The following is a 22,933-nucleotide window of genomic DNA, read 5'->3' as shown; positions in this document are numbered from 1 at the left end:
TGAAAAGTGGATATGGTGGATACGTATATGCAGAAATCAAATCTTTCCATTTCAAAAAGTATGGTGAAATATACCGCACAACGTTCGTGAATATGTATTTTAAGATTGAAAGGAACAAACTTTGCGAGCCCTCCAGAAATGTTGTCTATGTCGACCCAAACTTTAATTCTGGCAGTTTCCCTCCAAACTGAATCACATGCCAATCTTTGCTTAAATGCATACAAACAGAATTAGCTGATTTTGGCAAACCCAAACAGGTAATAATTTTTAGTGCGTAAAGAATCAACATTTTAAAAATATGGTACACATTGCCCCCCAAAAAACCTGCTGATCAAATACTTAATCGTACTAAAAATACATTTTCCTGAAAGGGTCCTCAGAAGGTTCAGTGCTATCCATCAATTCAATGAGAGACATATTGTCCTATTTTATTTCGAACACGACTCATTGAATCTTCAGACAGCAAAGACAGACACTAGCGACTGCTTTTTAAATTTGTCTCGTCCAACTTTATTGATCCAAAAAGGCTTTCAATGTCTGTCAACAAATGTGATAACAATAAAGTATGAAATTGTCAATAATATATAAGTCACAGAGCAAATGTGTGACTTTATTTCAATAAGTTCCATATTCACCCTGTGAAATAAATTTGACATTTATCTCAATGCAACCAGACCCCGTGTCTCATCAGAAGCTGTAACGAAGACCCCAGTGCTAACTTTAAATAATAGACCGTTGGTAATGTTTCACGATCGTTACATCAGAATACAGACGAACCGCCAACATTGAGATGTTATTACTATCACTGCAGACTAACACGTAAGATGTACAGAAGAGGTAGCACACAATCACCTTATGGCACCGGCTGTCCAAGTGCCCCTATTACCGTCCCAACGGAGGTTACATTTGATGCTGGTCTTTAAGCTTAAGTGGCAAACACCACCAAATAGCCTCCAATCCATTTTTTCCACACCCTATCATTTAAATAGTACATAACAAGTAAACGTTTTGGTTCAAACAGTAATTCAGTTGTATAATGACAACACACAAAACCCCTGACTTAAGTAGCATGAGTAATAGAGTAAGTTGTATTCAGAAATACAAAAGACCATTTTTAGCATGAACAGATTAATTTTATAGTTACTACCAATTAACAAGCAGAAACAGCGGAATATTTTCTAACGTTGAGCATATTTACAGAATGATCTGATAAGAGCAGTGCGAGTATGAAAACTGCCTGGGGGTGGGAACAAAAACCAGAAACTGTGCCTTGTTATTCATAAAAGGTGTGTTAAGTCTACAGTCGGTCTTGAAAGAAAATTGCAATAGTTTGTGATCCTCGATGAAACCAGAGGAGTGTTTAATCCAAAGCAATGATGTCATCATCATTGTCGTCATGGGTATCTTCTGCACTTGACTGATCTGTCCTTGGGCGCTTGGTGGAAGTCTCGCCAGTTTCTGCTTCTGAATGCTTCCTCTTGGTGGTGCTTGTGACTGCTGTAGAGCTGGATGATACCTCAGCATCAGCATCATCAGAGTCCACAACCATAACATCGTCGTCTCCTTCTGGGACTGAAAGTTGGAGGACACAATTTATACGGATAAAAAAAGGAAAAGGAATGCATGTAATACTCATTCATCCCATTTATAACTGACAAGCAAAAAAATGAAAATAAAAAACCACCAACACACAAATAAATACTGCAAATACAAGCAAAAAAAAAAAAAAGCTTCTGTGACTGACCTTTAGTGGAGGTCGATGGCTGGGCAGAGTCTTTGTTGCCATTGGTGATACCGTATCCCTCTCCCTGGTTGTTTTGTGGTGGGGGGGCTTTGTCTGGAGCTTCACCAACAACTTCAAACTCAACATCCCTCTCTAGGTCTTCACTACCAATGGAAACACACTTTTTAATCCAAAGACACTAAAGTTGTCCAGACAAAATTATCTACTATGAAAATATTGATGACATACGTGTGCAAGACATTAATGAGGAGTGTGTAGTCTTGGAGAAAGTCATCAGCTTGTAGTCGGCTGCCATTACGGATCCCAAAGTCAGAAAGAAACTTGCTGTTGTTGGCTAATATGCAAGAAAGGAAGAACTGAGCAGTCATGGCACATCCAACATTGCACGCTTTGTACAGCCTTTGGAAAGCTACCACTTGAAGTGCAACAACCAGGAGCTTCTTGATTACGACTGGAGAAACGGTCTTTACCTTCAGTCTCGCCTTCCTCAGAGGAGATAAGTATAGTCCCTTTTCCATCTTCTATCTGAACATCTGGAGCAACCATGCCAAACCGCTCCTTCAGAATCTGAATGCAACAACAATCACGAAAGGCATGAAAAATATGAACAGCAAAACAACCGTTCAATGGTTAGGGAGGGACATTATCTTTGGTTGTCAAAGTTGATGGTACGCTTCACCAATCACCTTGTCCTGCAGGGATAGAACCGTCGTTTTGTGGACATTGACTTTGACACTGACTTCAGGCTTGCTGGCACACACATAACAATTGGCCACAGGTGGGTCCAGGATACATGGAATGAGTAACTTCTTCCTGAGGTTAGGACACTTGTTCAGGAAGATCTGGAGAAGGCACATGTGAAGGATCTCTGATCACTCATCTTGTTTGCACATGCCACTCCGAGAGAACATTTTGCGCTATATAAGCGAAGCAGACCGGCAGTAAACTTGACTGAACACGGCTGAGAAAATGCCAGAAATACAAATAAAGACATTGTAAAAGCCATTGGCTAAAGTAGTGTTTGTGTGGTTTGTTAGGTCAAGTGGCGGATGAACTAACCGTGCGGCAGGATTCCAGTTCTCCTGCAAGAATCTTGAGTCCTTCTAGAACAATGAGTCCAGCGATGACAGCATTTGTTGTCGCAATAGCTGGGATTATGTTCCCTGCCATGGCTGCAACACCAAATTCAGTTCAAGGCAACCACTCTTCCCAAAACTTTTCAACATGGAAACACAAAAAGAAACAAACTTACACTTGACATCAAAGTGACTCTTCATGTTCATGCTGAATATGTACATTCGGAGGTTGGCTGCGGCGGTGACAAAGTCCATGGAAGGACGATCATCCTGACAAGACAAGTAAAGACTAGTTTCACAAATCAGTCAAAACATAACAATGAGAGTATTGAATACACATCACAACAGTCCATTTCAAAAGTATAGTAAATAAAAGTGGAGTAAATGTTTTGCTGTGTCGCGAGGCCAAAATCAACGCATGAACATAGACAGTTACAATATATTTCACCAAACACCTTCAACTTAGTAACATTTTAATGTGCAATATTGTGCAAATTACAAAATGTGTTTTCTAGATCACAAACTTCATTTGGATTTCAACTGAGCGAATATAAATAGACAGATGGCTGAATATGGTTTGACACAGGGTAGGATCGCAATTGCTTGATTGGGAACAGCCACATTTTGAAAGGCAGGGAGCACCTTTTTCCATTTGTCGCATTAAATCACCATTTTCTGTTCTATCATGAATGTGATATGCTGGATAATAACATACTTAGTTTGGTGTGTGCAAAAATTCTTGAATATACAAAATTTCAGAGCAATCTTGAAATTATGTACGATGTAACCACAACATAAACCAGATAGACCAGATCATTTTAAAGACACATTAAAATGGATTACCTTATCCCAGACGAGCTCTGCACCGTCACCTTTCTCATCTAACAGAGAGTGGAGGGTATCCACACTCTCCTGGAATAGTTTACAGTAGCCCCAAACGCCAAGGACCTGCTGGTCCTTTAAACCTGAACCAAAGGACTCCTCCGGGAAGCATCCTAGGCCAAATACCAAAGTCACTTAAACACACAGTGGAGTGGCTTACAATATAAATGAATCTAAACATACACATAAGCCACCATTACCAGTACAGTATTTTCATATATTTGGTTACGACTGCTAGAGGGATCCGTGACAAAATATGTGATCAACATACCAGTGTTCTCCAGCTGCTGCCAGTCCAGTGGTGTCGGAGCTTTCCTCTTCTTCCACAGTTTGTCCATCGTTAAAAGGTACATGATGTCATCTTTGAAAAGCTGGAGAACAGTGCCAATGATAGCACGTGAGTAGTGACACTCAATTCACTTAAATGTCAGCAAAAAGTAACACATCAGAGCCGATACGGCAGTTTTTGAAAGTATTCAAACACCTTGAACATTTTCAGGTTTCAAACAAAATAATAACATTTTATTTATTGGAGACTCAACTGTCGGTGGGACACAATTGTGAAGTGGAACAAATTTAATATTTCAAACATTTTATGAGAAAGAAATAACTAAACTGGAGTGATGCATTGGATTGGATTTGCCTTTATTAGTATTAGTATTTATGTATTATTGCCTTTATTTATGCATGATACCATAATGGCTCAAGCGATCTTCTCGCCCCTGCTGGAGACGCAGCCCAAGAACACGATGCCGCCACCCCTGTGTTTGATAATAATCTGTGTCTTTTAGATGTGTACTATTACTTTTCCACCAACGTTAGCGCTTCCCCTACAAAGTTCAATAATGGTCTCATCCGAGACAAGCACCATGTGCCGCATGTTTATTCTATTAAGTAAGTGGCTTATGGTGACTTCAAACCTGATGCTTTCGGGATTTCTTTGCGAAATAGCTTTATTCTCGCTCCTCTTCCATAAAGGCCAGATTTGTGCAGTGCTCGACAAATAATTATCTTATGGAAATATTCCCCCACCTGGGCTGTAGATCTTTGCACTTTTTCCACAATGATCATGGACCTCTTGGCTGCATCTCTAATCACTGTATTCGCCTTTTTTGGGCTAAAGGTTTAGAGCAGGTGTCGGGCACCTACGGCTCTTTTGATGATTGCATCTGGCTCGCCAATAAAACAAAATACATATGCTTGCTTTTTTGCTGTTCATTTCCTGTTTGGGCTGCAGTGGGCGGAAAGCACAATTTTGATTGGACGATACTGACCTAAGGTGGCCGTTGATGTTCAATGAGCAATTTTGATTGGATGGTAGCCATTGATGTCGAAACAGGTAAACGGCCCTTTATAAATAACCCCGACAAGTAAAAAAGGTGACGAGTATCGTACACTTCAGGTTGAATGCAATGAAACAATACCATTGATGAAACAGTCGAATGTCAGGGCCACTTTGACAAGCCCCATGCTAACGTTAGCATCAATATACTTCTGCGAGAGACAGCAGAAAGCAAGTCTGGAAGCTTATGAGCCGTGTGCAAGCTGGCTAGCAGTAACTTTGCATATGGACCCGTCAAGTTGACTTTCATTCTGATCGTTTGGCTGGATTTTTGTTTTACCAATCATGAGGAACGGAAAACCATTCATGCTAATAGTGAGTACTGTCACAAAGTTATTTTAAATAATACATTCTGACATTTTGATGAAAAGTGGCCGCGCGTGCGTGCGTGTTTGCGGCTCTCACTGAAAAACATTTCTAAATATTTTACTTTTATGGCTCTCTCAGTCAAAAAGTTTCCCGAGCCCTGGTTTGGAGGAATGGCCAGTTCACGATCGGCTTGCAATGATCTGATACTCTGGCCATTTAAATATGATTGCTCCGCAAGATGTTTAACACTTTTTATATCCAAATCCTGCTTTCAACTTCTCAATTTCATCCCGGACCTGGCTGGTGTATTCCTTGGTCTTTGTGATCCTGTTTGCTCACCAATATTACTTAACTGACAATGACTGGGAAGGTGCATTTATACTGGGACTGGATTACACAGGTGGACTATTTATCTTCATCATTCGCTTCGGTCGACATCGTATAATTCTGAAATCCCGATTTATGGAATGAGTTGGCTGCACTCAGGGAGTGAAAATCCTGTTTTATCTTTATGTCTGAAGCCATGGCAAAAATCAAAGTGTTTCTTTTCAAGCCACTGTGTATCCTTTACTCTTTTCTACTAAACACGACACTACACAAAACTACATTATTTGGACAAACATATTGGCCAAACTGATCACAGTCATTGTTCATGATTTGCATGTCTGGTTGTCGGTACCTTATTGAAGAGTTTGACGGCATTGTATTTGTTGCTGCGGGCCCACTGCTTGGTAGAGACGCGCTTGACGTCTCCATCCATTTCTGCGGCTGTGGCGCGAGCTGCCGTTTCTTCGGGGTTCCCTGTATGAAAGAACTCGAGTTTCACACTTTCAAGTTGAGGAAGAACTTTTCTTTCCTATTAGCAGCCCAGAGCATCTCAAAACAAAAGTTGTGAGCAATTCAAGCCACTACCAATCGATTGAATTTGGAGAAAAATGGGAAAGCCCATACTAACATGAAGCCTCTGGATCGGCTGTGTCAGGTGATACATCTTGATCTGCATCCTCTTCCCCAAAAAGCTGGCTGGAACAGCAAATTGAAAAATGACTTCATTTTTAGAACATCTCAGTCATTCCACAATTGACGACAGGTATATATTTTTGTTGGCCTAAAATGGGTACTGCAGTTGACAGACTCACTTGAAGAGATATTTTGCCCAGACGATGCAGTGAATGGGTTCAGACGGTGTGTTTCTTATAGTACACCCTGGGAATGTTTTTTGGGCAGGTTTCGGTTGGCACTCATAGCACTCTGTCATACCCTGAGAGAGAAACACCCAAAGCATAAAACTTTGTTCCAGAAGTGCATACAGTCATCAACTTCTAATTTGTTATAGAATTGACAACTAGCTTTGTTAAAGATTAATCACATTGTTCCATGGAAAATGTTCCAAATATTAATTATTACTCTTTGTGTTCAATCTAAGTAAGACATAGAAAAACATTTCATTTTACCTTGGAAAACAACAAGCAACAGAATCGCCTATTTTATGACATGTTAGGCAGTTATTGTACCATAATTCAATTTAGAGAGAGAAAAGGAGAGTCACAGGGAGAGAGTGAGAGACAGACAGACAGAGAGAGAGATACAGAGAGACAGAAAATAAAATTGAAAATCAAAATTATTGTGGCAGAAAAATGCAATTTAATATTTTCCTAAAAATGTTCAGTCTGAGTTGCAGCACGACTTGACCATAGGTTTGTTTGCATGCTTTCAGTTGATAACACAATAGCAGCCGGTGGGACAGCACACAGCACATCAGAGAAGGGATTTTATGGGTGTACCTTTTTGATGACAGTAACCTGTCCGAGGTATCCTGCCGTTCCACTCTCAATGAGTGGGATATCGGCTGCCAAACACATCCTGTTCACATGGTTGCGAGCGGCTGAGGGGGTCAAAAGTACATGAATATCCTCATCGTCTTGACAAAGATGAAACAAGGTCACTTAGCCCAGTCGCGCACACCTCGGTTATCCAGAGCATTCATCACCAGGATAAAACTTTTAAAGAACTCCACGTTGTAGTCAGGACTGTTGGGAGAAAGTTGTCACTGTTTTTAATACATGATTTGTACATAGAGTATTTGTTGAGGAAAACAGACAGACAACAAAGAAAATTACTTCATGATGCTGTCGTGGTAGGCGGTGATATTTGCAGAGGGGGAAAACTGTAAGGCACTCTCTTTGGCAACCTGGAGTAAACGCAGGACACAGAATCTGTATTTACTGGGGAACAATTCCAGCGAATATGCATCTTTACAACGGCGGGTATCACAAACCGTCACACAGTGAACATACCTGTGCTTTAGATTTGCCAACATGCTTCTTCTGAAAGAGGAACTGGCGATTCAAATTGCTGACGTCAATTGTGTCCAAGTCAATCTGGAAAATTATTGATTTTTTGATGTCATTAATCGGGTGTGTATATGTAATGACATTTAATTCATTTTGTTTCATGGCACCACCTTTGCTCTTCAGCTATGAGCTTTGCAATGAGAAAACATAGCAAGAGTTGCAATGCTATGTATCCTTTAGAATACTTCTCCCCATTTGCTCAAGTTGCTTTTTAAATATTGATCACATTGACTGTCTACATCATGTCGAATTTCTCGTTATAAATAGTAGGGCACTTGCTGAATGCCGAAGAAACCATGCATCAAGACAAACAAAAATTTTAACATGCCAGACATAAAGTGTCCCTGATGCCTCACTTCATGGGCTATGATGTCTGAGCCCAACTCAATGTCGGGAACAATTTGTCTGTGACACATCTCTTGGTTCGAAATGGGGCTACATTCATTTAGTCAGGTGTTGGCATAAGGCAGAAAATATGGGAAAGCGCGGAGCAGGGCAGATTAAAAACAACTGAAAAATATTTTAAGGGGACATTAAAAGCAGGAGAAAAAACATTTACGTGCAGGAGTATTTTTTTTTCCTCGGTTCATATTTACACCACTAGATTTATAAAAAAAAATCTTCATCCAAAAGGGAAACTCATAAAAAAAGTATACAACTAATAATTGAATTTACTCAATTTACATTTTGAAATCAAACACAGAGCTCCTGGAAAGTTTTACATTTGCATTGGAACGCTATACCATAAATAGACTTGTTTTGATCACTAATTTCCGATCCAGTTTGTTTACTTTGATTCAAGCTGAAACAGCACTCTATTTGGCTCGCATAATAGTACTGTTTTAAAAATCACTTCGAGCTTGAAATTGTTTTTGTGGTGGTCGTTTCATTATTGATTATATTAGGTACACTGCTGAGTCTGAACGTTTTACATTCACTTTAACCAACCTTCAAATGCTGCCAAACTTTACTTAACGCAAGAATCTGCACTGAGTTAAATACAAATGATAAGTACTTTTGCCACCTGTACTAATTGTGATCACAGTGAGCTGCTTCTCTATATTGTCAATTCCCCACGAAGATTGAATACACTTAGAAGTTGAATTGCCCAGTTACCTTTACGACACATTATCTGGAACATCTATCATCGTGTCAAGATCAGCCACACTCGGTTGACCCCTTACTTCCCATCTAAAACACTACAGCTAAATGTGTATCGATTCCAGTCACGTGCTAAATGTGTCAATGGTATTTAAAGTTAGAAGACAAAAGTTAAAGTGATTCGTGTTAATGGCGCCAAAATACCTCCTACGGCGCTAAAGTGTCCGTACATTCTACGAGCATATATGTTCCCACACATTTATACTTTTACTTCGGTAAACAACACGAGGGATGAAAGGAAACAACAATAGACCTGTAGACGTTTGACTTATAATCAACAAAGATATGTCGTCCGGGCTCTGCACAAATTAGACATCCGTTCCGCACAAAGACTTTCACATGGTAGCAAGCTAGCCATTCTGTAGCACAAAGACCTTAGAATGCTAGTCGGCTAAGCTAATAGGCAAACAAACGTGAGTGGTACAGACCACTTCGATGTTTTTGAAGCCAGTGAGGACGAGGTTCTTGAGCAGCTCACAGCCGATGCCTCCCGCTCCCACCACCAACACCTTGGATGTAGAGAGGGAGTCAGCCAACTCCTTTCGGAGGGAACCCACAAGTTGAGCCATGTTTATGGGTACGGCCACAAACTCAGCTCTCAGTACCGGGATGCCAGCAGTTAGCTTTGTCTCCGACCCGACGGACTGACGATACCCGGGATAGACATATACAAGGAAGGCCCACTACCGAGCGATTCGTTAACGAGTCCGCCATATTTAATGTGGCAGCTCTGCCCGAAAGCAGCTCCAAGGATTACAAGAAGTGATAAGCAACGACGTTAATGGCGAAAACCTCTCCAACCACACACACGTTAACATATTAATGAAGCAGATGGTCACCAAGCACAAAACCGGGTTAGATGGAGGACACGTATTCGCTGTGGCGACCCCTGAAGGGAAACGCTGAAAGGGAAAGACGAATATGGTCACCAAACATCTTTTTCACTTGGTGACTGCAAATTATGTTGTGATAGCGATAGTGTGAAGTGAAGTGAAGTGAAGTGAAGTGAAGTGAAGTGAAGTGAGGTGAAGTGAAGAGGAGCGAATCATAGTCCTTTTCACCAATAGATCAAAGACGTCATGCTGATAATGTCCACATGACTGTGACAAGTTCAGTTTGAAATCAACAAGAAGCTGTAGTGTATAGTTGTGTCTTTATCATCACTGGACAGTGTTATATTATCTGTGAGTACATATATAAATTCTAGAAAAATTAATATGTTAGGTTGTTATTTTGGGGGTTCGGGGGTCACTCCTGAAGACTTTTTATGACTCTGTGGTTGCTTCAGCCATCCTCTATGGAATTGTCTGCTGGTCAGGCAGCATCACCACCCGAAAGACTGGAGCGCCTGGTCAAGAGGGCCAGTTCTGTCTTGGGCTGCCCGCCGGAGGAGGTGGGCAAAAGACGGACTCGCGTTAAAATAAAAGCTATGATGGACAACCCCTCATACCTCCTTCTGCCCACCCTGACAGAACTCGGTAGCTCCTTCAGCCAGGGACTGTTACACCCGTGCTGCACGAAGGAGAGGTACCGCCGCTCGTTCCTACTGAAGGAAATAAATACATTTGTTTAGCTATATTAAACATTGCTCTAGATAAATATTAAAATTGTAAATTTAAGTACAAATATTGCTTTGCTTGTAATAGATAGATAACAGAACAAAGATGTAGTGTTTGGATGGAGACGTGTCACAGGTACCAGGAGATAAAAGGGGAGCTGGCTCTCATACACAGAGGAAGTGTGAATTCACAACATGGCCAAATGCTGCACAGAGGCTCTCGCACAGAATTGTGTGAAACCACAACATGGCCCAACGCTGGACAACGGAGATGAAAGGAAGTGACCAAACACTGACTCGGCAGGACACAACTTTAGATCTCCCTTGCACCCCGCCTGGAGGTCGGGGAAACACCCTGGCAACGGTGGCGTTAACCACATGCCAGGAAGGACCAAATAGGGGGGCTTGATTTCTTTGTGTGGGCCAAATTTGAATATGCATGTAGTACACCATTTTGTGTTTGGGAGCCTTTTACTGAGCGAGTTGCTTGTTCTGCAGCCACAAAGGGACATAAGTCTTCTTGTGCCGTTCCCAAGCCCGGATAAATACAGAGGGTTGTGTCAGGAAGGGCATCCGACGTAAAAGCTTGGCCAAAACAAACATGCGTATCATACCTCTGAAGATGGAGGTTACTGATTCGCTGTAGCGACCCCTTGAAGGGAAAAGCCGAAAGGAAAAGAAGAAGACACCTTTAAATCCGGGCTCCTTAGTAATACAGTAAAGTCTCGTTATATCGATATCGGATATATCGATAGTCCCGGTTATATCGATACTATTTCTATGCACGCACGGAGAAAATTACATGCAAACAGGGTCGGATATATCGATAGTCCCGGTTATATCGATATTTTTTCGGACTCCCTTGAATATCGATATAACGAGACTTTACTGTAATAATAATAATAATAATAATAATAATAATAATAATAATAATAATACATTTCATTTATAAGCGCCTTTCAAAACTCTCAAGGACACTTTACAGTCAGGATACTCAATCAGTCTTTTTGTCTCTCTTACTGATTTGATGGCACACAAATATTTTCTGTGTCGGGGAGCTGAGACCCAGAATTCTGTATTAGATCAAATTGTTAGGAATAAATTATCTGTGAGTTACTTCCCGTCTTTTTTGTTATCCTCTCACAACGAACACGCCAATTGTTTGGTTACAACTTTGCGCAATAAGGTAAATACAATTTTTAATTCAGTTCATCATTGTTAAAATTTAAAAGTTAACTCTTAATGCAAATTTTATCTTGTAATATTTTAACCTACACTACCGAATGCTGTCAGGCCTCTTAATAATCATGTGATTGAAAATAGAAAAAAACCCTGAACTCTTGTACTGTAAATAGCACAGGCACCTTATGTTGTATCTTGTATCTTGTCTTTTATCTCTTCACCTCCACCCCCCTTTCAAATTGCCGCCGTGGACTGCAAATGTCCCCATTGTGGGACGATTAAAGGCTTTCTGATTTGGATTCTGGGATGGAGAAAACACAAACACAAAGTTATTATATTTTAAAGTTTCATTTTGTTGGGTGCTTGGTTCACCTCAGGTGTGTGTGCTCTCTCCGCTTTTACACAATGGACCACATGTAGAATCTCGGCAAAGGCACGTGTTAACAGATACAGTGAGACCTCAACTTACAAACACCTCAACTTACAAACTTTTTGTCTTACAAACGTCAAATTTATGAAAATTAAACCTTATAATAAGCACTATTTTCATAATACACACCCACCACGGCTGGCGGAGTGATCTTCGGCGGAATCACACGACCGAACAGCACCAGAGGTTAAGTTACCAACAGTCCTTATGGAAGGTGACTCTCCTTCCATAAGCCATCAACGACCATCAAAAAGGTAAATAAAACTTTATTTTACAGCACAGTTTATTTATTTAATTACAGTCGTCATGTAATGCGCCTCTCTTTCCAAACAGCAATTCCCTTTGACCTTCGACCTCCAACGCCATTCCATCAAGCCATAAATGACCATCACAAATGTAAATAAAGTGACTTTATGATACAATACAGTGTATTTCTTTCATTGCAATACAATAGCACATTTATTATACATAGAATATGGTATGTTGTGTGTAGTTTTAAGGCTTATTTAGTTGAAAAGTATATTTTATGGAAACCCGGGAACGGATTATTCCCATTTTAATGGTTTCCTATGGGAAATTTGTTTTTAAGATACACACTTTTCGCCTTACACACTCTGTCTGGGAACCAATTAAGTTCGTAAGTTGAGGTCTCACTGTAATATAGGATATGTTACCATTGTAACTTGAGTAAAGTTACTTGTCTCAGTTCATGGTGAAATAACAAGTACCTATTGTTTGTAGAGGGAGTTGTCTTGGTCTAAAAATATTTACTGATGGGCATATCAGAAGGCAGGCCGAAAAGTGCGCCATGCCAACGAGGAAGAATGTCTGATATGTTACTTAAAATGTGCATATGTTGCCTAGAAAAGTTCGGCGTGGAGCACAGAAAGTTTGCGTTTCAGTTGGAGAAGCAAACACTGCGTGTTCCATTTTCTGATCCTCACAAGGGTCGTGGGGTGTGCTGGAGCCTATCCCAGAAGGGGGGTGGGGTCGCCCTAAACTGGTTGCCAGCCCATCTAAACAGAAATGAAAAACCATCCACGCTCAGACTGACACCTAGAGACAATTTACAGTGGTCAATCATCCTGCTAAACCTATACTTATGTCGTGTACTTTTATTTACTCTTTTTCTTGTTTCAATAAAAGCATCGTTTTTTTTTTGGTGTCTTGAATTTGGAAATTTTCATGTTTTTGATTTTGAACATGCATATGAAGGGGGCGTATTGGTACCTCTGACATGGTTAAGAACCTGTGTTGTAAACACACACAGTTAACATCTACTCTTGGACTCTTCTTTGTATTTGCCACAGATGCATCAAATTATTATTTTCAAAATAGTGATTAACTGGCCGAAGCAATCAAAAACTGTTCAGTTAATACTATGAGATACGACTTTGAGTGGTGTGTATTGAGCAGAAAACTGTGGTATAACTCTACCCACTAAATTTGTTCTTGTTAGGGTAAAAGTTCACATTAACGTGTCTGACAGTGGGTGGCCATACATTACCGACTGAAAAGTGCCCACACATGACCATAGGTTATTGCCCTTGAGTAACCCCGAGGTTCGCGTGCGCATCTGTGCGTCGGTCTAATCGACGGCGTTGCGCAGAAGGGGGTCTCCTGTATTATAAATAAATTCAGGGTAGGGGGAAGGGCGATTCACAGACAAAAAAACTAAATTGGTCATAAATTCGCTTGAAAATTTCACATATATAATCGCCTATCATGAAACTGTAATAAAATATACCAATATATTAGCAAGTGTGTAAATAGTTGTGCATCAACTCCAGTTTATATGACATAATAAAAATACATAACAATGAACACAAAATTGTAAAAAAAATGTGTCATCAAATTACGATAAGTAGGCCATTATTGTTATCAAACGTTCACCCATGACCAGTGCTGAAAAGGGAAATTTTGAGAGTACCCTGAAGGCACCATCTGTTGCACGGAAAGCCGTTAGGGTTCATCTGCTCAACTGTCATTTGGACTCATTCAACCAAGGGAGGGCTACAAGACGTTTACCGTTAGTTACCTCTCTTGCGCTCAGGCGTCCTCCACATCCAGTAAGTAACAGAGGCAAGTTTTGTAAACTGCAAAACAATGACCGTATGCGTTATTCACTTCCCATAATCTTGTCAGAGCCGACGCGATCAATATTTTGTCTCGTAAATACATGGGTGAAAGTCAATCGTGCACTGAAGCAGTCCGTTTATTTGTCCTTGCTCTGCGCGCGCGTGTGTGTGTGCGTGTGTGGGCGTGTGTGTGCGCGCGCGGACGCTCGCGGGCTGATCAAAACACGTTTTAATTCATCATCTATCCATAAAGCCACATTTTTCAGAATTTCCCAACTGAAAAAGGGTGCTAACAAAGTTTTGTTTATTTCACATTGGTGCTTTTTGCAAGGTGACCATTATTATATTAACTTTGCTTTTTTTTTAAACCCCACCCCCTTTGTTTTTTTTTTTTGTTTGGGGCCGAGCCTTCGCCAGCAGTGTTGCCAAGCCAGAGAGGATACGCCGGCCAACCCCGCAGTTGGCAGAAAGAGCGATGGGTTCCTCGGGACAAAGCTGGCCATTGCTGACTCTTGGACTTTTGCTGTGGCTTCATCACACCTCATGTTTCTGGATCCTCAATGTTGTCTTCCCTCCCGATTTGAAAGCTCAACCCCATAGCAACTTCACACCTCCACTCATCATTGGTAAGTTAACATTGGGACAGGGCATTGAAACCTACTTGCTTCACAAAATCCACTTTAACGGTTTGTGTAGCCATTTTAGAAATTGGCACAATAAAAACGAAATAATATTTTTTCTACACAAAGATGTAGCAAAGATTAGCAATGATGAAGTGAGGGGTGCGCTGAAGAGGATGAAGGGTGCAAAGGCACTCAGGCCTGATGGCTTACGAATGGAGGTATGGAAGTGTCTAGGAGTGGTGGCAGTGGTGTTCCTGACTGGATTGTTCAACAAGATTTTAGATGGTGAGACGATGCCTGAAGAATGGAGACGAAGTGTACTGGTGCCCATTTTTAAAAACAAGGGAGATGTGCAGAGTTGTAGTATAACTACAGAGGAATAAAGTTGATGAGCCATACAATGAAAGTATGGGAAAGAGTAATTGAAGCTAGACTAAGAGCAGAAGTGAACATTTGTGAGCAGCAGTATGGCTTCATGTCAAAAAAGAGTATGACAGATGCTGTGTTTGCTTTAAGAATGCTGAGAGAGTAGTACAGAGAAGGAATTGCATTGTGTCTTTGAAGATCTGGAGAAAGCGTGTGACAGGGAAGAGCTGTGGTATTGCATGAGGACGTCTGGAGTGACAGAAAAGTATGTCAGAGCAGTACACGACATGTATCATGACTGTAAGACAGTTGTGAGGTGTGCTGTCGGTGCGACAGAGGAATTCAAGGTGGAGGTGGGACTCCACCAGGGGTGAGCTCTGAGCCCCTTCTTATTTGCTATGATGCTGGACAGGCTGACAGACGATGTTAGACAAGAATCTCCTTGGACCATGGTGTTTGCAGATGACATTGTGATCTGTAGCGAGAACAGGGAACAGGTGAGGGAGAAACGAGAGAGGTGGAGGTATGCCCTGGAAAGGAGAGGAATGAAGATCAGTCGCAGCAAGACGTATGTGTGTGTGAAGGATCCAAGTACAAGAGTGATGCTACAGGGAGAAGAGATAGAGAAGGTGGAGGATGTTAAGTTACTTGGGGTCAACTGACAGGAAGACAGGAATGCGGGAAAAGAGAGGAAGCAAAGCTGTAGGTAGCAGAGAGGAAGGTGTTGAGATTGTCGTTGGAAGTGACCTGGTTGGATAGGATCAGGAATGAGTATCATATCAGAGGGAAAAATTATACTAGAGGCTTTGGAGACAAAGTCAGAGAGGCCAGACTCAGATGGTTTGGACATGTCCAGAGGCGCGGGAGTGACTATATCGGGATAAGGATGCTGAGCCTTGAATTGCCAAACAGGAGACCGAAAGGAAGACCTAAGAGGAGGTTTATGGATGTTGTCAAAGAGGACATGAAGGTAGCTGAAGTGAGAGAAGAGGATGCACAAAACCGGGTTAGATGGAGGACACTGATTAACTGTGGTGACGACCCCTGAAGGGAAAAGCCCAAAGGAAAATATGTTTTATACATAAAATAGTCACTTCCATATATGAACTTCAATTGCATGTTCTTGAGTATTTTCTCCAATTTCTGAGGCTTTCTCCCACATACGAAAAAGATTGTTATTTTTTTCCCACTTCAGAAGTCCTAAATGTATCAATAAATATCAAATCAGGATCTTATCTGAGGTTTATTTGGATTGAAATGGTACTTTATCACCCCCTTGTGGCCTATTGGCGTCAAGGAACTATGTTGAGTTTTGTTTGGACAAAATGTTTTGCAACCATCTTGTGGCATCTTGGTATCAAATAACTATTTTTAGGTGAATAGGAGTTTTATTTGGGGAAAGATCTAAATTTCTTGATCATTTGTGTGGCACTTTACCATCAAATAGCAACGAAACAGAGTGGACAAGACACAGAAGGTCAGGAAAGAATGTAGGGAAGTCACAACAAATTCAACATTATTCGGGTCATAAATAAAAATCGCAATGTAAATATTGACTTCAATGAGGGTAAGCGACACATAGAACTGATCAATGAATGATCAATTAATTAAGTGTTTATAATTCACTGTTCTCCCTGTGCTCGCTGACCTTTTTTCCCCACACATTTAAAATATGGAATGTAGTAGGCCGTTACGTTTGTTGGTATTGTCGGATGTAATATATTAATATTATAATATGAATGTTAACCCTCCAAATAAATCTCTAGAACAAGTCAGAGAACTCTAAAGATGGTAACCCAGCACAATTAGTCTTTAAATAAGATTTTTCCTGAGCATTTCGTTTGAACTTCAAATAGCACAAGATTCCGAGTGTTCCTCTTCGGAGATCCCATTATAAACTGTTCAGATTACATTGTAAAGAACATTGTGGACATCATGCGGGTGGCAGTGTGCCAGGGTTAAGAGTTGTGAGCTCGAGGCCCACAACGCTGTTTGTCTACTTAAACAAACCTGCACATCATCAATGTGCATGTGACCAGGCTGTTTAGTTACACCCAGAAATATGCGTTTCAACGTAAAGAATTACGTACATTAGTTCACAAACATATACCTTTTCGATACATCTATTACAATGTGTTGTATTTTGCTCATGTTCAACTGATGTATCTAAATTAAAGCATTATGTTTGAATGGTATTACATTTATACCAGGGGTGTCAAACTCATTTCACATGGTGGGCCACATATAGCCTCGGTAGACCATTAAAATTATACCATACATGCTATAAATAACCAAATATAATTCCTTCAATTCCAAAACTTGTTGAAAACTGTTAGGTTAGAATATTACAAGCTAATATTAGCATTAACAGTTACATTTAATTTTGAATGGAATTAAATATTTTAAACTTACTATTTTAATGTTTATTTTGAGCAATAGTTAATATGGCTAAATAAATGTATCTATTTCCTTCAAAACACAACAAGCACAAATGTTTCCCATGCGTTTCTGTAAAAAATATGACAGGGTTCATTTTTCATTGAAAATTCTACACTCATATACTTTTCTCTGTTTGGATAATGACATTTTGGCTAATGAGGATGTTGAAACCGCGGTTGAAAAAAAAAAGACCGCTCTTTTCTTCTATGTTGATCGAAACAGTAAAACTCTGCCCTCTACTGGACAATCATTGAATTGCATATCATGAAAAATATACATTCCATTTCATTTTTGCATTTTTCCAACTTTTAAATTATCTTGCGGGCCTGATCAAATCTCCCTGGGGCCGTTTCCGGCCCGCGGGCCATATGTTTGACACCACTGATTTATACCCTATACATTTCCATCCATCCATCCATCCATCCATCCATCCATCCATCCATCCATCCATATATTATATACTATATCCATATATGACTTTATCCTCACAAGGGTGTGCTGGAGCCTACCCCTGCTGTCTACAGCCAATCGCAGGGCATACATAGATTAACAACCACTGGTGCTCACAATCACACCTTGGGACAATTTAGAGTGTCCTGTTAGCCTGACATACATGTCTTTAGAATGTCGGGAGGTAACACGCAAACGCCACACAGGCAGACTGGTACCAGAATCGAATCCTTCACCTCTCAGCTGTTAGGCCACCAATTTAAACAATCATCCACCATTCTGCCTCTGTCCATTTTCAACAGAACAAATAGTATCGGGGTCAGGGACTTATTTACCCATGTTTGGGCGTTTGTTATGCTCATCTCTCGTTGTTTTCCCAGTTCCAGGAAACTTGGGCAACCGTCTGGAAGCGAAGATAGACAAGCCACAGCTGGTGCACTGGATGTGCTACAAGAAAACAGACAACTGGTTCCCCTTGTGGATTGACCTCAACATTTTCATGCCTATTGGTGTGGACTGCTGGATCGATAACATTAGGTAACACTGACTAATATGCATTTCATCTATGCTCTGCTTACAGACATGGAAAATATTGTTGATCAGAAGCTTGGACTCATCTCAGGAGATCAATCCGACACAGTTGGAACATATTTGATGATGCTGTTTTAACCCTGATTACTATATTGGATTGGAAGACATCTGATCTTTTCTCCTTCCATTTTTTAATGTTGGAGTCAAGTTATTGTGTGTTTTAAATTGTCTAAAACAAATGTCTGTGTTCAGACTTGTTTACAACAGGACGTCAAGACGGTCATTCAATTCGCCAGGGGTGGAAGTGCGGGTGCCAGGGTTTGGACAAACCTATGCCATTGAGTTCCTTGACAAAAATAAATTGGCTGGTGAGATACAGTGCAATCATCCGTTGATCAAATGGTGGACATTTATAATGATAATGGTGGAAAAACAGATCAGAACGTCACGAATGCATTTGTACAACAAATCTGATATTTCAATTGAACTTTATGCGGACTGTGTGCACTTGGTTGGAGTAAATTGCAGTAAACTGAGTCTGCTCTTGCTTTTTCAGGTTATTTTCACACTATGGTGCAGCATTTAGTCAACATTGGCTACACCCGGAATGAGAGTGTCCGAGGAGCACCGTATGATTGGCGATTAACACCGAGTAAGTGGTTCAAAACGCCAACGAGGCTATTTCAAGTGCATGTGAGATATGAGAATCAAGAGAATAAGGGATATTTTTAAGTCATAATACCCTGAGAGTTCATCATCCATGCACATGTGATGAATTCTGGGTCATTTAAATGTATTCATTAGCTTGTGTGACATTTATAAATGCACAACTTTTGCATTGATTTTCTTGATTATGTTTCATTTGTATGCTCCTTTTGTTGCTGTTATAAGCTATCGCTGGTTCAAGAAAGACTAACACTTGCATGTTTTTTATGAATTTACAAACTGCCCTGTTCTCCTCAAAATGTGTTGTTCACAATTTCACAATCTCAAGAATCTGTTTCCACTCAGCCCAGGCCGATTATGGGTGCAAATATTTGGCATTCAGATGGAATCAGCCCTGAAAAAAACTACATCCAGTTTCCACCATTTACTATTTAACACACATGAGGGAGGCACGGCACGATGGGCGACTGGTTAGCACAAGGGTGACAAACTCATTTTTTTGCCACGGGCCACATTGTAGTTACGGTTTCCTCTTGGGGCCATTATGAATTTAGGGAAGTCATTAAAATGTTTAATCCCCTCCACATATTACATAAAGAGTGCACAACAAATGAATGAATAACTAGTGTTTACATTTGAAGCAATACATAATGACTGCTATTTTGGTTTACATGAAAAAAATTGAAATTTTGGTTCAGACTTTAGCAAGCATCATGGCACTTGACATGCTTGATTTGCTTTCGCGGGCCGAATAAAGTGATGTGGCGGGCCAGATTTGGCCCCGGGTCTTGTCTTTGACACACATGGGTTAGCATGTCAACCTCACAGTGCAAAATGCACGGCGAGTTTTCATGTTCTTCCTGTGCCTGTGTTTTTTGTGTTTTTGTATTTTAATTTTTAGGATTCCGGTTTCCTCCCACATTCCAAAAATACGCAAGGCAGTTTAATTGTCCTTAGGTGTGGTTGTGAGCGCTTATGGTTATTTTTCTCTGTATGCCTTGCGATTGGCTGACAACCGGTTCAGGGTGAAGCCCGCCTTGTGCATAAAGACAGCTGAAATAGGCTCCAGCATGTAGCATGGACAACCCCTCCACTATGAATACATTATTTGAGTTTGTTTTTCTACTGTCACATGTCAAACTAGGTAAAAAATAATCCAAACACTGTCAGACTTTTAACATAATCCACTAAATGTTAAATGCGTCGGTTTATCAGTAAAATAGTGGTTCTGTCTAGAACATGAATCGCCATGAGAGTGATATCCTTTCCTTGCCTTCCAACAGACGAGAATGCAGAGTATCTCATGAAGTTACAAGACTTGGTGGAACAGATGTACGAGCAGTACCAACAGCCCGTTTACTTGCTGGGACACAGCATGGGCTGCCACTATGTCCTCTACTTCCTCAACCATCAGCCTCAGGAGTGGAAGGACAAGTACATTCGGGGCTTCATTTCCCTTGCGGCTCCATGGGGGGGCGCCGTTAAAGCACTGAGAGTCATGGCATCAGGTACTTGTCTGGCATGGCGTCCTAAGCTTTGCAGTCTTTATTCAGCCACAGGACATCGTTTCAATGGGGATAATGTCATGTGCGGCATGAAAAAAAGTGATTTTTTTTTCCCGCCCACCAGGCCATGTCAGAATCCGAAATTGTAAATTTTTGTTATGGCATACATACAAGGTGATTCCGCACAGCAAAGGACAAGTGTCTTATTTGGGTATCATTGGCTTATGTAATCGAGTAGTCCATTTCTGTTTGAAATACTCTGCTCTGTTGGTTTTTTTTAGGTGAAAATGACGGCCTCACAATGATTTCCAACATCAAGATCCGAGAAGAGCAAAGGATGACGACGACAAATCCCTGGATGTTGCCAACAGAAAAGGTGTGGCCAAAAGACCACGTCTTCTTATCAACGCCAAATTTCAACTACACCAGCCAGGACTTTCAGCGTTTCTTCCAAGACATCAATTTTGAGGATGGCTGGTAAATTCACACAATAGTTATGAATTACTTCTCGTGATTGGATTTACTCCAATTCGAATTAAGGTGTCCTGCAGACACAAATTGGTTCCATCTTCATTTGTTGTGTGAAATGTTCCCTTTTTAATTTCGTCATGCCCTACACATTCCTCAAATGACCTGTTATGAAGCAAACGTGATTATTTAATATTTCTGTTTAAGTCAGGAGAGGGTATTCTGAGCTTCCCTAATGAAGCTGCTGCCTCCGCAACATGAGCCTGAATAAACGGGGAAAATGGATGGATGTTCTGTTCAGAATATTTTCATTAAAATTAAATATAAGATGTGCATTTTTATCTTTAGATAATAATAATAATAATAATAATAATAATAATAATAATAATAATAATAATAATACATTTTATTTTTAAGCACCTTTCAAAACTCTCAAGGACACGTTATAGTCACTGGATAAGTTTTTCTGCAATGTCTGTTTTTTAATATCCTACACACCTATTGCTACTTCACAGTTCACTTATTGCGGTTTCAGTGCATTGCGGATTTTTTAGGAAAAAAAATGCTCAGAATTTTAAAAAAATGATGAATGATTCAGAGGTTTTGTACATGGCTGGAGCTTGATTGGTTCCCAGCGCTGACATCACCCAATGACAGCACAATATCTCATAACTTACAGTCATGTGGATTGGTTGCCACATGAATCCCCCTCTGTCTTATCACGTGAGTTATTATTGTATAACTCTACTTCGCGGAATTTCCTCTATCGCGAGTGGTCCTGGTTCCCATTTACCCCGAAAAACAAGGGATCGCTGTACTGTATGTAAAGCACCCGTCCATACAAACAGTGGAATTTGGTCAAAATTAAATAAAATCTATCACATGAGAGCTGACTGACATTTGGGTTATTTTCAGGTACATGAGGGAAGACACGAAAAACCTGACTTCTGATCTCCTCCCACCTGGTGTTGAGGTGTGGTGCATGTATGGCGTCGGACTACCTACTCCAGTCACGCATATTTACGACGAGGGGTTTCCCAACGCAGACCCCATAAACTTTGTTTACGACGACGGGGATGACACAGTGGGCAGCCGAAGCATGAGTCTTTGCAAAAATTGGGTGGGACAACAGGATAAGCCTGTGCATGTTACGGAATACAGGGGCTTGCCACACCTGGATATTGTATTCAATGAAAAGGTGCTCAGTCAAATACAGCAAATCTTAGAGGGGAAGTCAGAGATCCCCAAAGAAGTGGATCTCCGATCTGGGTAGATTAAATTTGACGTTTTATTAAAAAGCACATGCAAGCAGGCCCGGGAATAGCAGCAATAACAAGTTGTGTATGCCTGACCTCAAGTTTATTTAAAAAAAACAGAAGAAAACAAACAAAAAAACAACAATTGCAATTTCTAAACTATGTACTCCTTAGGTTTTGTCTTTTCCAACATAACAATTTTGTTGTGCACAGAAATCTTTTGTCTGGAATTTTAGTGGTTATTGTGGAATTGTGATTTGCTTGTAATAAATTAAACTGCTCGTTGTTGTTGTGGTAGTAGTAAATCAGACTCTGAAACGAACAAGCACCCATTCATTTGTTTTATTTTGTCGCACCCATACATCCAGTTGTATAGCCAGCATGTTGTCATCGTGTATGTTCTGAACGAAATGAGAGGTTTGTTTTTGTCAAGCACTCCTCCCCGTTCCATTTATCGCAGATCGTCTACTTTGGCCTTGATTAAAGTTGCGTTCCCATGCTCGATTGCTTTGC

At 40.5% G+C, this 22,933-nt stretch overlaps 2 protein-coding genes and 1 long non-coding RNA gene across 4 annotated transcripts; 1 reads left to right on the top strand and 2 right to left on the bottom strand.

The window, feature by feature from the left end:
• Positions 1–483: 483 nt before the first annotated feature.
• On the bottom strand, positions 484–9,547 carry uba2 (ubiquitin-like modifier activating enzyme 2). The gene is made up of 17 exons (XM_088997430.1): positions 9,297–9,547; positions 7,651–7,734; positions 7,474–7,544; positions 7,319–7,383; positions 7,138–7,238; positions 6,493–6,614; positions 6,309–6,376; positions 6,033–6,154; positions 3,974–4,073; positions 3,664–3,815; positions 2,997–3,090; positions 2,804–2,916; positions 2,431–2,586; positions 2,215–2,311; positions 1,973–2,078; positions 1,745–1,887; positions 484–1,572 (listed from the first exon to the last, which is right to left on the bottom strand). Exons 1-17 carry the CDS (start codon positions 9,435–9,437, stop codon positions 1,361–1,363), a joined length of 1,947 nt encoding a protein of 648 aa, XP_088853556.1. The 5' UTR covers positions 9,438–9,547; the 3' UTR covers positions 484–1,360.
• Positions 9,548–9,805: 258 nt separating this feature from the next.
• LOC148898295 (uncharacterized) lies at positions 9,806–18,438 on the bottom strand. The gene is made up of 5 exons (XR_016115092.1): positions 18,330–18,438; positions 14,077–14,134; positions 13,546–13,658; positions 11,791–11,909; positions 9,806–11,078 (listed from the first exon to the last, which is right to left on the bottom strand). It is a non-coding gene; the product is annotated as an uncharacterized LOC148898295 (long non-coding RNA).
• lcat (lecithin-cholesterol acyltransferase) lies at positions 14,026–22,924 on the top strand. Of its 2 annotated transcripts, none has more exons than XM_088997432.1 (8): positions 14,026–14,107; positions 14,524–14,742; positions 18,375–18,531; positions 18,778–18,893; positions 19,082–19,177; positions 20,475–20,699; positions 20,978–21,173; positions 22,080–22,924. In XM_088997432.1, the coding sequence occupies exons 2-8, from the start codon at positions 14,592–14,594 to the stop codon at positions 22,435–22,437; spliced, it is 1,299 nt and encodes a 432-aa protein (XP_088853558.1). In that variant the 5' UTR covers positions 14,026–14,107; positions 14,524–14,591; the 3' UTR covers positions 22,438–22,924. The 2 variants fall into 2 exon arrangements, with proteins under 2 accessions (XP_088853558.1, XP_088853557.1); XM_088997431.1 differs by having other exon boundaries at positions 14,040–14,107; positions 14,512–14,742.
• The last annotated feature ends 9 nt before the right edge of the window (positions 22,925–22,933 follow it).

The sequence above is a fragment of the Hippocampus bargibanti genome, linkage group LG05, assembly GCF_051943395.1.
Source record: "Hippocampus bargibanti isolate YZ-2025 linkage group LG05, ASM5194339v1, whole genome shotgun sequence".
Taxonomy (NCBI): domain Eukaryota; kingdom Metazoa; phylum Chordata; class Actinopteri; order Syngnathiformes; family Syngnathidae; genus Hippocampus; species Hippocampus bargibanti.
The sequence above is the reverse complement of the archived record's forward strand: the minus strand, read 5'-3'. Positions and strand labels throughout refer to the sequence as shown.

Excerpts from the sequence above, each read along its gene's own strand:
- uba2 (XM_088997430.1), bottom strand. The coding sequence starts at position 9,437 with ATGGCTCAACTTGTGGGTTCCCTCCGAAAGGAGTTGGCTGACTCCCTC. Across the intron at positions 7,545-7,650 it reads TTGGCAAATCTAAAGCACAG|GTTGCCAAAGAGAGTGCCTT; the intron begins GTATGTTCACTG and ends CGTTTACTCCAG. Across the intron at positions 6,615-7,137 it reads AGGTTACTGTCATCAAAAAG|GGTATGACAGAGTGCTATGA; the intron begins GTACACCCATAA and ends TTTCTCTCTCAG.
- lcat (XM_088997432.1), top strand. The coding sequence starts at position 14,592 with ATGGGTTCCTCGGGACAAAGCTGGCCATTGCTGACTCTTGGACTTTTG. Across the intron at positions 18,532-18,777 it reads TGCTGGATCGATAACATTAG|ACTTGTTTACAACAGGACGT; the intron begins GTAACACTGACT and ends GTCTGTGTTCAG. Across the intron at positions 19,178-20,474 it reads TGATTGGCGATTAACACCGA|ACGAGAATGCAGAGTATCTC; the intron begins GTAAGTGGTTCA and ends GCCTTCCAACAG.